The 18,981-nt window shown below is 42.3% G+C and overlaps 1 protein-coding gene across 1 annotated transcript in view; it reads right to left on the bottom strand.

Annotated features, from left to right (window-relative positions):
- STAG3 (stromal antigen 3) overlaps positions 1–18,981 on the bottom strand; it is a 1,295,475-nt gene that overhangs the window by 861,915 nt on the left and 414,579 nt on the right. The window contains exons 7-9 of the mRNA XM_053719478.1: positions 6,275–6,348; positions 5,759–5,882; positions 5,479–5,577 (exon numbers count right to left, since the gene is read on the bottom strand). Coding sequence (XP_053575453.1) covers positions 5,479–5,577; positions 5,759–5,882; positions 6,275–6,348 — 297 coding nt within the window. The remainder of the gene's footprint in view (positions 1–5,478; positions 5,578–5,758; positions 5,883–6,274; positions 6,349–18,981) is intronic.

The raw sequence follows: 18,981 nt of genomic DNA, 5'->3' as shown, positions 1-18,981 counted from the left end.
GAGCCCAATAGAAATGTATGTACTAATTGCATTGATGCTACTTTAAATAAAAGCCAATCTGTACATGTTAAGAAAAATTCACCAGACAACGAGGGGGAAGTTATGCCGACTAACTTTCCTCACGTGTCAGTACCTGCATCTCCCGCTCAGGAGGTGCGTGATATTGTGCGGCCAAGTACATCAGGGCGGCCATTACAAATCACTTTGCAAGACATGGCTAATGTTATGACTGAAGTTTTATCTAAATTGCCAGAACTTAGGGGTAAACGCGACCACTCTGGGGTGAGAACAGAGTGCGCTGAAAATACTAGGGCCACAATTTGCAGAACATGAAGACGGAGAGCTTCATTCTGTGGGTGACGGATCTGATCCAAATAAACTGGATTCAGACATTTCAAATTTTAAATTTAAGCTTGAGAACCTCCGTGTGTTACTAGGGGAGGTGTTAGCGGCTCTGAATGATTGTAACACAGTTGCAATCCCAGAGAAAATATGTAGGCTGGATAAATATTTTGCGGTACCAACGTGTACTGACGTTTTTCCTATACCTAAAAGACTTACAGAAATTGTTAACAAGGAGTGGGATAGACCCGGTGTGCCTTTCTCACCCCCTCCTATATTTAGAAAAATGTTTCCAATAGACGCCACCACACGGGACTTATGGCAGACGGTCCCTAAGGTGGAGGGAGCAGTCTCTACTTTAGCTAAGCGTACCACTATCCCGGTGGAGGATAGCTGTGCCTTTTCAGATCCAATGGATAAAAAGTTAGAGGGTTACCTTAACAAAATGTTTGTTCAACAAGGTTTTATATTGCAACCCCTTGCATGCATTGCGCCTGTCACGGCTGCGGCGGCATTCTGGTTTGAGTCTCTGGAAGAGACCATTAGCTCAGCTACGCTGGATGAGATTTCAGACAAGCTTAGAGTCCTTAAGCTAGCTAATTCATTTATTTTGGATGCCGTAGTACATTTAACTAAACTTACGGCTAAGAACTCCGGATTCGCCATTCAGGCGCGCAGAGCGCTGTGGCTTAAATCATGGTCAGCTGATGTGACTTCTAAATCTAAGTTGCTTAACATACCTTTCAAGGGGCAGACACTATTCGGGCCCGGTTTGAAAGAAATTATTGCTGACATTACTGGAGGTAAGGGCCATGCCCTGCCTCAAGACAGAGCCAAACCAAGGGCTAGACAGTCTAATTTTCGTGCCTTTCGTAACTTCAAAGCAGGAGCAGCATCAACTTCCTCCGCTCCAAAACAGGAAGGAACCGTTGCTCGCTACAGACAGGGCTGGAAGCCTAACCAGACCTGGAACAAGGGCAAGCAGGCCAGAAAACCTGCTGCTGCCCCTAAGACAGCATGAAGTGAGGGCCCCCTATCCGGAAGCGGATCTAGTGGGGGGCAGACTTTCTCTCTTTGCCCAGGCTTGGGCAAGAGATGTCCAGGATCCCTGGGCGTTAGAGATCATATCTCAGGGATATCTTCTGGACTTCAAAGTTTCTCCCCCAAAAGGGAGATTTCATCTTTCAAGGTTGTCAACAAACCAGATAAAGAAAGAGGCGTTTCTACGCTGTGTACAAGATCTTTTACTAATGGGAGTGATCCACCCGGTTCCGCGGTCGGAACACGGACAAGGGTTTTACTCAAACCTGTTTGTGGTTCCCAAGAAAGAGGGAACCTTCAGACCAATCTTGGATTTAAAGATCCTAAACAAATTCCTAAGAGTTCCATCGTTCAAAATGGAAACTATTCGGACAATATTACCTATGATCCAAAAGGGTCAGTACATGACCACAGTGGATTTAAAGGATGCCTACCTTCACATACCGATTCACAAAGATCATTACCGGTACCTAAGGTTTGCCTTCCTGGACAGGCATTACCAGTTTGTAGCTCTCCCCTTCGGGTTAGCTACTGCTCCAAGAATCTTCACAAAGGTTCTGGGTTCTCTTCTGGCGGTACTAAGACCGCGAGGAATATCGGTAGCCCCGTACCTAGACGACATTCTGATACAAGCGTCAAGTTTCCAAACTGCCAAGTCTCATACAGAGTTAGTACTGGCATTTCTAAGGTCACATGGGTGGAAGGTGAACGAAGAAAAGAGTTCTCTTTTGCCACTCACAAGAGTTCCCTTTTTAGGGACTCTTATAGATTCTGTAGAAATGAAAATTAACCTGACAGAGGACAGGTTAACAAAACTCCTAAATGCTTGCCGTGTCCTTCATTCCATTCCACACCCGTCAGTGGCTCAATGCATGGAGGTAATCGGCTTAATGGTAGCGGCAATGGACATAGTACCCTTTGCACGCCTGCATCTCAGACCACTGCAATTGTGCATGCTAAGTCAGTGGAATGGGGATTACTCAGATTTGTCCCCTATGCTGAATCTGGATCAAGAGACCAGAAATCCTCTTCTATGGTGGCTCTCTCGGCCACATCTGTCCAAGGGGATGCCCTTCAGCAGACCAGATTGGACGATTGTAACAACAGACGCCAGCCTGCTAGGTTGGGGCGCTGTCTGGAATTCCCTGAAGACTCAGGGATCATGGACTCAGGAGGAGAGTCTCCTTCCCATAAACATTCTGGAATTAAGAGCAGTTTTCAATGCCCTTCTGGCTTGGCCTCAGTTAGCAACTCTGAGGTTCATCAGGTTTCAGTCGGACAACATCACGACTGTGGCTTACATCAACCATCAGGGAGGGACAAGGAGTTCCCTAGCGATGATGGAAGTCTCAAAGATAATTCACTGGGCAGAGTCTCACTCTTGCCACCTATCAGCGATCCACATCCCAGGCGTGGAGAACTGGGAGGCGGATTTTCTAAGTCGCCAGACTTTTCATCCGGGGGAGTGGGAACTTCATCCGGAGGTCTTTGCCCAAATACTTTGGCGTTGGGGCAAACCAGATCTGGATCTCATGGCATCTCGCCAGAACGCCAAGCTTCCTTGTTACGGGTCCAGGTCCAGGGACCTGGGAGCGGTTCTGATAGATGCTCTGACAGCACCTTGGGCCTTCAACATGGCTTATGTGTTTCCACCCTTCCCGATGCTTCCTCGATTGATTGCCAGGATCAAACAGGAGAGAGCATCGGTGATTCTAATAGCGCCTGCGTGGCCACGCAGGACCTGGTATGCAGATCTAGTGGACATGTCATCCTGTCCACCTTGGTCTCTGCCTCTGAGACAGGACCTTCTGATTCAGGGTCCTTTCAAACATCAAAATCTAATTTCTCTGAAGCTGACTGCATGGAGATTGAACGCTTGATTTTATCAAAGCGTGGATTTTCGGAGTCAGTAATTGATACCTTAATACAGGCTAGGAAACCTGTTACCAGGAAAATTTACCATAAAATATGGCGTAAATACTTACATTGGTGCGAATCCAAGAGTTACTCATGGAGTAAGGTTAGGATTCCTAGGATATTGTCTTTTCTACAAGAAGGTTTAGAAAAGGGTTTATCTGCTAGTTCCTTAAAGGGACAGATCTCAGCTCTGTCCATCCTTTTACACAAACGTCTGTCAGAGGTTCCAGACGTTCAGGCTTTTTGTCAGGCTTTGGCCAGGATTAAGCCTGTGTTTAAAACTGTTGCTCCGCCATGGAGCTTAAACTTAGTTCTTAACGTTTTACAGGGTGTTCCGTTTGAACCCCTTCATTCCATTGATATCAAACTGTTATCTTGGAAAGTTCTGTTTTTAATGGCTATTTCCTCGGCTCGAAGAGTCTCTGAGTTATCGGCCTTACATTGTGATTCTCCTTATCTGATTTTTCATTCAGACAAGGTAGTTCTGCGTACTAAACCTGGGTTCTTACCTAAGGTAGTCACTAATAGGAATATCAATCAAGAGATTGTTGTTCCATCATTGTGTCCTAACCCTTCTTCAAAGAGGGAACGACTTCTACACAATCTGGATGTAGTCCGTGCCCTGAAATTTTATTTACAGGCAACTAAAGATTTTCGCCAAACTTCTTCCCTGTTTGTCGTTTATTCTGGACAGAGGAGAGGTCAAAAAGCTTCTGCTACCTCTCTCTCTTTCTGGCTTCGTAGCATAATACGTTTAGCCTATGAGACTGCTGGACAGCAGCCTCCTGAAAGAATCACAGCTCATTCTACGAGAGCTGTGGCTTCCACTTGGGCCTTTAAAAATGAGGCCTCTGTTGAACAGATTTGCAAGGCTGCAACTTGGTCTTCACTTCACACTTTTTCCAAATTTTACAAATTTGACACTTTTGCTTCTTCGGAGGCTGTTTTTGGGAGAAAGGTTCTTCAGGCAGTGGTTCCTTCCGTGTAAAGATCCTGCCTGTCCCTCCCGTCATCCGTGTACTTTTAGCTTTGGTATTGGTATCCCATAAGTAATGGATGACCCGTGGACTGACTACACTTAACAGGAGAAAACAAAATTTATGCTTACCTGATAAATTCCTTTCTCCTGTAGTGTAGTCAGTCCACGGCCCGCCCTGTTTTTTATGGCAGGTCTAAATTTTAAATTAAACTCCAGTCACCACTGCACCCTATAGTTTCTCCTTTCTCGTTTGGTTTCGGTCGAATGACTGGGTGTGACGTAGAGGGGAGGAGCTATATAGCAGCTCTGCTTGGGTGATCCTCTTGCACTTCCTGTTAGGGAGGAGTTATAATCCCATAAGTAATGGATGACCCGTGGACTGACTACACTACAGGAGAAAGGAATTTATCAGGTAAGCATAAATTTTGTTATTCAGCATTGCACCAGCAGCTCACAAGAGCTGCTGGTACAACGCCGCCCTCTGCAGACTTGCGGCCAATAGGCCGCCAGCAGGAGGGTGTCAATCAACCCGATTGTACCCAAATCTTTTTTAGCTCACAGGCTAAACAAAATTAACCCCTTAGCAGCTAAATCCTGAGGTATTTGTGACAATCCCTTTAAAAAAAAATTGTAAAACATTTAAAGAGGAATAACCTAATAAAAGACTCTGTCCTTATAGAGTGCCAAATAAAATGCAAATATCACTTACCAAGACACTCATCTACAAGTAGATAGACAAAACGGTGCTGAAACATATTAGCAAAGAATATGGAATAAGAGTAAACGGAAGACCCAGTAGGAGGAAGTGAAGGAAATGTCCCTGCAACACCCTTGGAAGGCTTGTGACTACTTTCCCATGAGGTGAAAAATTAGACATTACCCATACTCATTAAACATTTCTCTGACAAACCACTGCAATCTGAAGGGAAATGGGCTTCAACTCAATCTGGGAATCCCTCTCACTAAAGAATCAATGCACATTTTCATTCTTCCCCTTCCTCCAGCGGAGACAAAGACAAAACTGAGGTGCCAGTTAAGTGGGAGGAGATTATTTGACCTCTGGGGTTTGGAAATCTTCCTCCTAGTGGCTGGGCTGAATAATTCCCAGGAGTATTAGATTATGGACTCTCACCTGTATGAAAGAAAAATTATTTTTATCCACCTTGATAACAAAAACAACAACAAATGTACATAAACACCTTGAACCTGCTGGTAAAAAGTTCCATTTTGGCTGCCATCTCTGGTACACTATATAGTCCCTTCAGGCTGCGGATGCACTGTAATCTGACGTGTCCCTGCTACAAAAAAGGAATGCACAATTATTAAATAGACAGTTAATTGAAATGTAAGAATAAAAAATAAAATAAAAGTCCAACAACTAGAATTAGTGTTATCCAACAAAATCAGCCAAAGAATGGCACAAAAAGATGCAAATCCATTTAATTATGGCTTTTATTACCATTTTTATTACACTCTCACCTTGTCATGAAGAGTCCACCCAACATACTTAAGGTAGCTGTCATTCAGAAAGGACTTGCTGTAAGTATGCATCCACACACCTATCTCCTCCATACAAAGAGCACGAATTTCAGGAACTGTATCACTGTTTTAACAAGTATAATGGGGTAAGAAGGGTTAAAGAGACATTAAACACTTTGAGATGGTAATATAAAATGAAAAAATTTTATATAGAAAAAAACTTTGCCACATATGTTCATTATTTATTTTGCCCCCTTTTGCCTGAAATTTTGTTCTAACAATCATGTGGTTTTTAGTTCCTGTGAGAAGTGGAAGTGCAAAATACTGTTATATTCCAAACAGTCATTGGCTGCACACTCTAGTCTAGTGACTTATTTATATATATCTCTAATTGGCCTCAGCAGTAGAAAAAAACTAAGTTACAATGATTGCTTCATTCTATCTAGCATTTATATGTCCCATTAACGACTATAGAATACATTTAAAGAGAGCACCACTATCATAAAATCCACTCACCGATAACGATGTACAAATACTCCTTTGAAGATGCCGTTCATCATATTTGCTATTTCTTGCAGATTCTCTTGCAGCTGTGAGGGTATGTAAAAAACATAATTTATGCTTACCTGATAAATTCCTTTCTCCTGTAGTGTAGTCAGTCCACGGGTCATCCATTACTTATGGAATATATCTCTTCCTAACAGGAAACCGCAAGAGAATTACCCAGCAGAGCTGCTATATAGCTCCTCCCCTCACCTATCATACTCAGTCATTCGACCAAAGCAGACGAGAAAGGAGGAACCATAGGGTACAGTGGTGACTGGAGTTTAATTAAAATTTAGACCTGCCGTAAAAACAGGGCGGGCCGTGGACTGACTACACTACAGGAGAAAGGAATTTATCAGGTAAGCATAAATTATGTTTTCTCCTGTTAAGTGTAGTCAGTCCACGGGTCATCCATTACTTATGGAATACCAATACCAAAGCTAAAGTACACGGATGAAGGGAGGGACAAGGCAGGAACATTAAACAGAAGGAACCACTGCCTGAAGTACCTTTCTCCCAAAAATAGCCTCCGACGAAGCAAAAGTGTCAAATTTGTAAAATTTTGAAAAAGTGTGAAGCGAAGACCAAGTCGCAGCCTTGCAAATCTGTTCAACAGAGGCCTCATTTTTAAAGGCCCAGGTGGAAGCCACAGCTCTAGTAGAATGAGCTGTAATCCTTTCAGGAGGCTGCTGTCCAGCAGTCTCATAGGCTAAGCGTATTATGCTACGAAGCCAAAAAGAGAGAGAGGTAGCCAAAGACTTTTGACCTCTCCTCTGTCCAGAGTAAACGACAAACAGGGAAGAAGATTGACGAAAATCCTTAGTTGCCTGCAAATAGAATTTCAGGGCACGGACTACGTCCAGATTATGCAAAAGTCGTTCCTTCTTTGAAGAAGGGTTAGGACACAGAGATGGAACAACAATCTCTTGATTGATATTCCTGTTAGTAACTACCTTAGGTAGTTACCAGGTTTAGTACGCAGGACTACCTTGTCTGAATGAAAAATCAGATAAGGAGAATCACAATGTAAGGCAGATAACTCAGAGACTCTTCGAGCCGAGGAAATAGCCATCAAAAACAGAACTTTCCAAGATAACAGCTTGATATCAATGGAATGAAGGGGTTCAAATGGAACACCTTGGAGAACATTAAGAACTAAGTTTAAGCTCCACGGCGGAGCAACAGACTTAAACACAGGCTTAATCCTAGTTAAAGCCTGACAGAAAGCCTGAACGTCTGGAACTTCAGCCAGACGTTTGTGTAGAAGAATAGACAGAGCAGAAATCTGTCCCTTTAACGAACTAGTAGATAAGCCCTTTTCTAAACCCTCTTGTAGAAAGGACAATATCCTAGGAATCCTAACCTTACTCCATGAGTAACTCTTGGATTCGCACCAATGTAAATATTTACGCCATATCTTATGGTAAATTTTTCTGGTAACAGGCTTCCTAGCCTGTATTAAGGTATCAATAACCGACTCCGAGAAGCCACGCTTTGATAGAATCAAGCGTTCAATCTCCATGCAGTCAGCCTCAGAGAAATTAGATTTGGATGTTTGAAAGGACCCTGAATTAGAAGGTCCTGTCTCAGAGGCAGAGACCACGGTGGACAGGACGACATGTCCACTAGGTCTGCATACCAGGCGCTATCAGAATCACCGAAGCTCTCTCCTGTTTGATCTTGGCAATCAAACGAGGAAGCATCGGGAATGGTGGAAACACATAAGCCATGTTGAAGACCCAAGGGGCTGTCAGAGCATCTATCAGCACCGCTCCCGGGTCCCTGGACCTGGATCCGTAACAAGGAAGCTTGGCGTTCTGACGAGACGCCATGAGATCCAGATCTGGTTTGCCCCAACGACGAATCAGTTGAGCAAAGACCTCCGGATGAAGCTCCCACTCCCCCGGATGAAAAGTCTGGCGACTTAGAAAATCCGCCTCCCAGTTCTCCACGCCTGGGATGTAGATCGCTGACAGGTGGCAAGAGTGAGACTCTGCCCAGCGAATTATCTTTGAGACTTCCAACATCGCTAGGGAACTTCTGGTTCCCCCTTGATGGTTGATGTAAGCCACAGTCGTGATGTTGTCCGACTGAAATCTGATGAACCTCAGAGTTGCTAACTGAGGCCAAGCTAGGAGAGCATTGAATATTGCTCTTAACTCCAGAATATTTATTGGGAGGAGTTTCTCCTCCTGAGTCCATAATCCCTGACCTTTCAGGGAATTCCAGACTGCTCCCCAGCCTAGAAGGCTGGCGTCTGTTGTTACAATTGTCCAATCTGGCCTTCGAAAGGTCATCCCCTTGGACAGATGTGGCCGAGAAAGCCACCATAGAAGAGAATCTCTGGTCTCTTGATCCAGATTTAGTAGGGGGGACAAATCTGAGTAATCCCCGTTCCACTGACTTAGCATGCACAATTGCAGCGGTCTGAGATGCAGGCGCGCAAATGGTACTATGTCCATTGCCGCTACCATTAAGCCGATTAATTCCATGCACTGAGCTACTGACGGGTGTGGAATGGAGTGAAGGACACGGCAAGCATTTAGAAGTTTTAATAACCTGGCCTCTGTCAGGTAAATTTTCATCTCTACAGAATCTATAAGAGTCCCTAGAAAGGGAACTCTTGTAAGTGGTAATAGAGAACTCTTTTCCACGTTCACCTTCCACCCATGCGACCTCAGAAATGCCAGAACTATCTCTGTATGAGACTTGGCAGTTTGAAAACTTGACGCTTGTATCAGAATGTCGTCTAGGTACGGAGTCACCGCTATGCCTCGCGGTCTTAGTACCGCCAGAAGTGATCCTAGAATTTTTGTAAAGATTCTTGGAGCCGTAACTAATCCGAAGGGAAGAGCTACAAACTGGTAATACCTGTCTAGGAAGGCAAATCTCAGATACCGGTAATGGTCATTGTGAATCGGTATGTGAAGGTAGGCATCCTTTAGATCCACTGTGGTCATGTACTGACCCTCTTGGATCATGGGAAGGATGGTTCGAATAGTTTCCATTTTGAATGATGGAACTCTTAGAAATTTGTTTAGGATCTTTAAGTCCAAGATTGGCCTGAAGGTTCCCTCTTTCTTGGGAACCACAAATAGGTTTGAATAGAATCCCTGCCCGTGTTCCGTCCGCGGAACTGGGTGGATTACCCCCATTAGTAAGAGGTCTTGTACACAGCGTAGAAACGCCTCTTTCTTTATTTGGTTTGCTGATAACCTTGAAAGATGAAATCTCCCCCGTGGAGGAGAAGTTTTGAAGTCCAGGAGATATCCCTGAGATATGATCTCCAACGCCCAGGGATCCTGGACATCTCTTGCCCAAGCCTGGGCAAAGAGAGAAAGTCTGCCCCCCACTAGATCCGTTTCCGGATAGGGGGCCCTTTCTTCATGCTGTTTTGGGGGCAGCAGCAGGTTTCTTGGCCTGCTTGCCCCTGTTACAGGACTGGTTAACTTTCCAGCCCTGTCTGAAACGAGCAACAGCTCCTTCCTGTTTTGGAGCGGAGGAAGTTGATGCTGCTCCTGCCTTGAAGTTACGAAAGGCACGAAAATTAGACTGTTTGGCCTTTGATTTGGCCCTGTCCTGAGGTAGAGCATGGCCCTTACCTCCCGTAATGTCAGCAATAATTTCTTTCAAGCCGGGCCCGAATAAGGTCTGCCCTTTGAAAGGAATATTAAGCAATTTAGATTTAGAAGTCACGTCAGCTGACCAGGATATAAGCCATAGCGCTCTGCGCGCTTGGATGGTGAATCCGGAGTTCTTAGCCGTAAGTTTGATTAAATGCACAACGGCATCAGAAACAAATGCGTTAGCTAGCTTAAGTGTCTTAAGCTTGTTGATTATTTCATCCAATGGAGCTGAGCGAATGGCCTCTTCCAGAGACTCAAACCAGAATGCTGCCGCAGCAGTGACAGGCTCAATGCATGCGAGGGGCTGTAAAATAAAACCTTGTTGAACAAACATTTTCTTAAGGTAACCCTCTAATTTTTTATCCATTGGATCTGAAAAGGCACAACTATCCTCCACCGGGATAGTGGTACGCTTAGCTAAAGTAGAAACTGCTCCCTCCACCTTAGGGACCGTCTGCCATAAGTCTTGTGTGGTGGCGTCAATAGGAAACATTTTCCTAAATATGGGAGGAGGGGTAAAAGGCACACCCGGTCTATCCCACTCCTTGCTAATAATCTCTGTAAGCCTTTTTGGTATAGGAAATACGTCAGTACACACCGGTACCGCATAGTATCTATCCAACCTACATAATTTCTCTGGAATTGCAACCGTGTTACAATCATTCAGAGCCGCTAATACCTCCCCTAGCAATGTGCGGAGGTTCTCTAGCTTAAATTTAAAATTGGAAATCTCTGAATCCAGTCTCCCTGGATCAGATCCGTCACCCACAGAATGAAGATCTCCGTCCTCACGTTCTGCAAACTGTGACGCAGTATCTGACATGGCTCTCATCTCATCCGCGCGCTCTATCCTTAACCCAGAGCTATCGCGCTTGCCTCTTAATTATGTCAACTTAGATAATACTTCTGTCATAACAGTAGCCATGTCTTGCAAAGTGATTTGTAAGGGCCTCCCTGATGTACTTGGCGCCACAAAGTCATGCACCTCCTGAGCGGGAGGCGAAGGTACTGACACGTGAGGAGAGTTAGTCGGCATAACTTCCCCCTCGTCGTCTGGTGATAATTTCTTTACATGTAAAGATTGACTTTTATTTAAAGTAGCATCAATGCAATTAGTACACACATTTCTATTGGGCTCCACATTGGCCTTTAAACATAGTGAACAAAGAGATTCATCTAAGTCAGACATGTTTAAACAAACTAGCAATGAGACTAGCAAACTTGGAAATACTTTTCAAAATTAATTTACAAGCAATATAAAAAACGTTACTGTGCCTTTAAGAAGCACAGAAAAACCGACACAGTTGAAATAACAATGACCAAAATAGTTATAGCCACCAAATTTTCACAGTAAATGTATTAAGTTAGCAAAGGATTGCACCCACCAGCAAATGGATGATTAACCCCTTAGTACCCAAAAACGGATAACAATTATATAATTAACGTTTTTCTCACAGTCAAATACACTGTCACAGGACTGCTGTGCCTGATTACCTCCGTCAAAATGGATTTTGAAGACCCCTGAGCTCTCTAAAGACGTTCTGGATCATGGAGGATGAAGTAGACAGATTGTGACTGAATTTTTACTGCGCAAAAAAGCGCTAAAATAGGCCCCTCCCACTCATATTACAACAGTGGGGAAGCTCAGAAACTGTTTCTATGCAGAAAACAAAAATGGCCATGTGGTAAAAATCATGCCCTAATAAGTTTTATCACCAAGTACCTCACAAAAACGATTAACAAGCCAGTAAACGTTTTAAACATACATTTGAAAGTTATGTATTATTATTAATAAGCCTGCTACCAGTCGTTTTTACTGCAGTTAAGGCTCATACATTATTTCAGTATTAACAGTATTTTCAGAGTCAATTCCATTCCTTAGAAAAATACATTCAGTGTACACACACACACACACATCAGCCTGATACCAGTCACTATCACTGCATTTAAGGCTGAACTTACTTTACAATGGTATCAGCAGTATTTTCTCAGTCAATTCCATTCCTCAGAAAATAAATTACTGCACATACCTCATTTGTTGCAGGGGGGCCCTGCATGCTATTCCCCTTCTCTGAAGTTACCTCACTTTTCCTCAGATGAGAACAGCCAGTGGATCTTAGTTACGTCTGCTAAGACCATAGAAAAAAACCCAGGCAGATTCTTCTTCTAATGCTGCCTGAGAATAAACAGCACACTCCGGTGCCATTTAAAAATAACAAACTTTTGATTGTAGAAATAAACTAAGTTAAAAAACACCACAGATCTCTCACAGCTTCCTTTTTAGTTAGGCTGCAAGAGAATGACTGAGTATGATAGGTGAGGGGAGGAGCTATATAGCAGCTCTGCTGGGTAATTCTCTTGCAGTTTCCTGTTAGGAAGAGATATATTCCATAAGTAATGGATGACCCGTGGACTGACTACACTTAACAGGAGAAAGGTAATATTGACAATAAAAAAAAATGAACACAAAATAAGAAGAGACAAGTACCTATGTCCATTATATAAAATTAATACTCCCCAGCTGTCATCACATATTTTGATTCCTCTGGAGTCCTCCCCTCTCATAAGCCTAAACATCTTTGTCACAACAGACAGAATGAAGATGAAGTGCTAGTAGGAAGTACAAAAAATGTAATACTAACACTGTTGCCAAATATGTTGTTTTTTGTTTTGTTTTGTTTTTCCCTTAAATATGGAGGGAAAAAAAAATGTATGCTCACCTGATAAATGTATTTCTTCCAGATATGGTGAGTCCACGTGTCCATCTAATTACTGTTGGGAATACCAACCCTGGCCAGCAGGAGAAGTCAAAGAGCACCACAGCAGAGCTGTTAAGCATCACTCCCCTACAAAGAACCCCCAGTCATTCCACCGAAAGGAAATAAAGAAAAAAGGAGTAACACAAGGTGCGGAGGCGTCTGAGGTTTAGTCAAAACTATCTGTCTTGAAAACTAAAAGGGCGGGTCCGTGGACTCACCATATCTGGAAGAAATAAATTTATCAGGTTAGCATAAATTTAGTTTTCTTCCTAAGATATGGTGAGTCCACGGGCTCAACTAATTACTGTTGGGAACCAATACCCAAGCTAGAGGACACAGATGAATAGGAAGGGACAAAACAAGCAGGCCTAAACAGAAGGCACCACCGCTTGAAGAACCGTTCTCCCAAAAGCAGCCTCGGCTGAGGCAAAAGTGTCAAATTTGAAAAATTTGAGAAAAGTATGCAAAGAAGACTAAGTTGCAGCCTTGCAAATTTGTTCCATGGAAGCTTCATTTTTGAAAATCCAGGAAGAGGAAACAGCTCTATTGGAAAGAGCCGTAATTCTCTCAGAAGGTTGCTTACCAGCAGTCTCATAAGCTAGACGAATAACACTTTTGCCTAGATTTAGAGTTCTGCGTTAGCCGTCAAAACCAGCGTTAAGGGGTCCTAACGCTGGTTTTAGCCACCCGCTGGTATTTAGAGTCAGTCAGGAAAGGGTCAAACGCTCACTTTCCAGCCGCGACTTTTCCATACCGCAGATCCCCTTACGCCAATTGCTTATCCTATCTTTTCAATGGGATCTTCCTAACGCTGGTATTTAGAGTCTTGGCTGAAGTGAGCGTTAGAACTCTAACGACAAAACTCCAGCCGCAGAAAAAAGTCAGGAGTTAAGAGCTTCATGGGCTAACGCCGGTTCATTGAGCTCTTAACTACTGTGCTCTAAAGTACACTAACACCCATAAACTACCTATGTACCCCTAAACCGAGGTCCCCCCACATCGCCACCACAATAATATTTTTTTTAACCCCTAACCTGATGACCACACACCGCCGCCACCTACATTATCCCTATGTACCCCTATTCTGCTGCCCCTAATATCGCAGACACCTACATACTATTTATTAACCCCTAATCTGCCCCCCCCCAACGCCGCCGCTACCTACCTACACTTATTAACCCCTAATCTGCCGACCGGACCTCGCCGCTACTCTAATAAATGTATTAACCCCTAAAGCTAAAGTCTAACCCTAACACCCCCCTAAGTTAAAGATAATTTTTATCTAACGAAATAAATTAACTCTTATTAAATAAATTATTCCTATTTAAAGCTAAATTACTTACCTGTAAAATAAACAATAATATAGCTACGATATAACGAATAATTATATTGTAGCTATTTTAGGATTTATATTTATTTTACAGGCAACTTTGTATTTATTTTAACTAGGTACAATAGCTATTAAATAGTTATTAACTATTTAATAGCTACCTAGTTAAAAAAATTACCAAATTACCTGTAAAATAAATCCTAACCTTACAATTAAACCTAACACTACACTATCAATAAATTAATTAACTAAACTACCTACAATTACATACAATTACCTACAATTAAATCAACTAAACTAAATTACAAAAAAAACAAAACACTAAATTACAAAAAATAAAAAAACAAGAATTTTAAATTAATTACACCTACTCTAAGCCCCCTAAAAAAATAACAAAGCCCCCCAAAATAAAAAAAATGCCCTACCCTATTCTAAAATAAAAAGTTAACAGCTCTATTACCTTATCAGCCCTTAAAAGGGCCTTTTGCAGGGCATGCCCCAAAGAAAACAGCTCTTTTGCCTGTAAAGAAAAACATACAATACACCCCCCCCAACATTACAACCCACCAAATTTAGTTTAGTTGATTTAATTGTAGGTACTTGTAGGTAGTTAAGTTAATTTATTTATTGATAGTGTAGTGTTAGGTTTAATTGTAACTTAGGTTAGGATTTATTTTACAGGTAATTTTGTAATTATTTTAACTAGGTAGCTATTAAATAGTTAATAACTATTTAATAGTTATTGTACCTAGTTAAAATAAATACAAAGTTGCCTGTAAAATAAATATAAATCCTAAAATAGCTACAATGTAATTATTAGTTATATTGTAGCTATATTAGGGTTTATTTTACAGATAAGTATTTAGCTTTAAATAGGAATAATTTATTTAATAAGAGTTAATTTATTTCGTTAGATAAAAATTATATTTAACTTAGGGGGGTGTTAGTGTTAGGGTTAGACTTAGCTTTAGGTGTTAATACATTTATTAGAGTAGCGGCAAGGTCCGGTCGGCAGATTAGGGGTTAATAAGTGTAGGTAAGGTAGCGGCGACATTGGGGGGGGCAGATTAGGGGTTAATAAATATAATATAGGGCTCTGCGATGTTAGGGGCAGCAGATTAGGGGTACATAGGTATAATGTAGGTTGCGGCGGTGTACGGAGCGGCAGATTAGGGGATAATAATAAAATGCAGGTGTCAGCGATAGCGGGGGCGGCAGATTAGGGGTTAATAAGTGTAAGGTTAGGGGTGTTTAGACTCGAGGTTCATGTTAGGGTGTTAAGTGCAGACTTAGGAAGTGTTTCCCCATAGGAAACAATGGGGCTGCGTTAGGAGCTGAACGCTGCTTTTTTGCAGGTGTTAGGTTTTTTTCAGCTCAAACTGCCCCATTGTTTCCTATGGGGATATCGTATATTTAGAGTTGAAGTGGCGGTAAATTATGCTCTACGCTCCCTTTTTGGAGCCTAACGCAGCCCTTCAGAGAACTCTAAATACCAGCGTTATTTAAAAGGTGTGGGGGGGGGGGGGGGAAACATGCGTAGCTAACGCACCCCTTTGGCCACAAAACTCTAAATCTAGCCGTTTGTAACTAAAGGGAAAAAGTAGAAGCAGAAGCTTTCTGATCTTTACGTTTCCCACAGAAACAGACAAAAAGAGCAGAAGATTGGCAAAAATCCTCAGTCGCCTCCAGATAGAATTTAAGAGCACGTACAACATACAAGTTGTGCTACAAACGTTCTTTGTAAGAAGGAGAGTTAGGACAAAGAGATGTAACAACAAGCCCCTGATTAATATTCTTATTAGAAACAAACTTTGGAAGAAAATCTTACTTAGTACAAACAACCGCCTTATTAGCATGAAAAATATGATAAGGTGAACCATACTGCAAAGCTGAGAGTTCAGAGACTCTCCGAGCAGAATAAATAACCAAAAGAAATAAAACCTTCCAAGATAACAACTTAATATCTAGGGAATGTAACAGTTCAAACAGAGAGTTGAAAAACTCTAAGAAAAAAGATTAAGGCTCCAAGGAAGAGCAACCGACTTAAACACAGGCCTTATTCTGACCATGGCCTGACAAAAGCATTGGACGTCTGGCACGTCCGCCAATCGCTTATGTAACAAAACAGATAAGGCAGAAATTTGACCCATCAGGGTACTAACTCATAAACCTTTCTCCAGACCCTCCTGGAGAAAAGGAAAAATCCTAGGGATCCCTACTCCAAGAGTAACCCTTAGAATCACACCAATAAAGATATTTATGCCATACGTTATTGTAAATCTTCTTAACAACAGGCTTGCGAACCGGAATCAATCACCGACTCTGAAAAATCACGCTTAGAAAGAACTAAGCGTACAGATAAAACGAAAGAATGAACCCTGGATTAAGAGGTCCTTCTTCAGAAACAACCATCAACGTGGAGAAGATACATCGCCGCTAGGTCTGTTTCCGGATCCTACGAAACTATGCAGGAACTATTAAAATATTGAAGCCCACTTCTTATTTGAAACGAGCAAAGACTCGTAGATGGAGAGCAAACTGAGGAACAAGGATGTCAGACTGAAATCACAAGCAACCGCCAGGAATTCTAACAGATCAGCCTGCTGATCTCTAGTCCAACTCCAGCACTCCCCATTTGAGGGTTAACCTGGAGAACACCTACGGTAGAAGCATCCACTCCCCGGGATGAAAATCTGATTCTCAAAAAGACTGCTCCCTGATCTACTCCTGAAATGTGAATAGTGGATAGAGAACAAATATGAGCGTCCATCCACCAAACAACCCACGCCTATCATGGCTAAGGAACTCCAGTTTCCTCCCAGATGGTTGATATAACCCACTGAAATTAAATTGTCTAGGACAACTGAGGCCAAACCATCATAATATCGAAAAATCCAAGATGATTATGGATAGCAGACTCCTTCCAAAGTCCATAGTCACCAACCCAACAGGCTGGCGTCCGTGGTACCATTACTCAGGAACGTCTCCGGAAGAATGTGTCTTGAGACAGATGCTCCTGGAATAATCACCACAGGAAGGAATCTCGTGTCGACAGATCTAGATCTATCCTCCGAGACAGAACCACATGATCTCCATTCCACTATCTGAGCATGCATAACAGCAGACTCCCAGATGGAATCGAGCAAGGGATGAAGTCAAATGAAGTAACCATCAGACCAATTACCTCCATACATAGAGCTCCTGAGAGGTCAAACAGTAGCGTGTAGAGAGAGGCAAGAGGAATAATTCATGATTTTCCTCTAAATGAGTCCCTACCAAATTGGATCAAACAAGGCATTGAATTCATAAGATGCCACACTTGACACAGTGGCAATCATGTAAGCCCTCAGCTTTTATAAGCCTGGTGGCCCTCAGAGAGGTCCTTGAGGAAGGGGTACTGTCACACCCTGGAAGTGAACCTGGGACTTCAGCTTCCTGGGCTTTTGCTATGTCTTATCCTTGCAACTGTTTCATTGATCCTGAAAGAATAGCTATCCTATTTAGGAGTCGTAGTTCTCTTAGCCATAGTAGAACGCCCTACCACTGTAGGCAACGTGCATCATGATATTTAATAGAGACAAGGACAGGAAACATCCTTTAAAGACAGGAGACAGGGGAAAAGAAATCCCTGACTTCTCCTATTACTGTGAAAAATCGAACACGGTCTGGAATAGGAAAAACTTCCTTCGAGGTATCATAGCATTTATAAAAGTTACTAGAATCTTAAGGAATTGACAACAACAGATTTATCGGAATCGCTCAAAGCAGCAAACAACCTCCTATAACCATAGACAAAGGTGTTTAAGCTTAAATCTGAAGGATACTACTTCAGCATCACATAAAGGAATTATACTGTCGGAATCTGAGATTTTACCCTCAGAAGCTGCTGACATATCCTCCTAATTTGAGAACCTCTCTCCCCCCTATGAGAAAGGCAACCAGAGTAGCCGCAGGTGGTACAGAAACCTGACTATCTGAATCTCTAATTTTTCTCTTGCAATTTCCCAATAGGAAAAACAGATAATGCCACAGATACCGCAGAAGATACTTGGGCAGAATATCTCCTCCAGGATATTGAAACAAACTGCAGGGCACTGCATGTGACACCATTGAGACTTGGGACGTCCAAGAAGGAAGCTGTGACATTGCCTGAACAGCATCAACCTGAGAAACATAGGGTTCAGGGGACAACAACCTATCTCTAGAAGAGAAAGGTGTAGCTAAGCAAGCAACACAGTATTTCATATAAGGCAATCATTTGTGCTCAATAACAAACATAATAACAAACACATATCATTTCTTAATGCAGCATGTAAAATGAGAAAGAAATAACTTTTTTATTCAAACATTGCAATATGGGACTTTAATAAGCATTGAAAAATGAACATGAAAACTGTTAATATGATATGTACTTGTACATTAAAACTCTGATATGATTGCTGACTGGCAAATATGCAAAAACCCTTCAACCTAACTGAAGAAATTAGATTGAACTGAAAAAATCCCTACATTTTAACATTTACTTTGCAGAGGATCACTGCATAGATCCTGCTGATCGTAGATGAATTAACATAGAGAGACGCCACTCTGCAAGTGTACAACTACAGACTCCATGCAAAATGAATCTAAAGTGGAGAATTGGCTCATGTGATCGTCAGAAAGGAAACAGCACTGCATACAAGAGTACACCTCTGCTTTTAAACTCAAAAAACACTGTGTCTCTTCCCGCCACTAGTAATGGCAGAAGATAAAAAAAATGTCCACGGATTCATTCCTTACCTGTGGGAATACAGAACCTGGTCCCCAGGAGAAGGCAAAGACACCCCAGCCAAAGGCTTAAACACCTCCCCCCCACTCCCCTCATCCCCCAGTCATTCTGTCGATGGAACAAGGAACAGTAGAAGAAATATCAAGGTATAAATGGTGCCAAAAAAAGAAAACAAAATGTAGGTCCGTTCAAAA

This window comes from Bombina bombina, chromosome 6 (assembly GCF_027579735.1).
Source record: "Bombina bombina isolate aBomBom1 chromosome 6, aBomBom1.pri, whole genome shotgun sequence".
Classification (NCBI taxonomy): Eukaryota; Metazoa; Chordata; class Amphibia; order Anura; family Bombinatoridae; genus Bombina; species Bombina bombina.
Note: the sequence above shows the minus strand (reverse complement) of the source record. Positions and strands in the feature narration are given on the sequence as shown.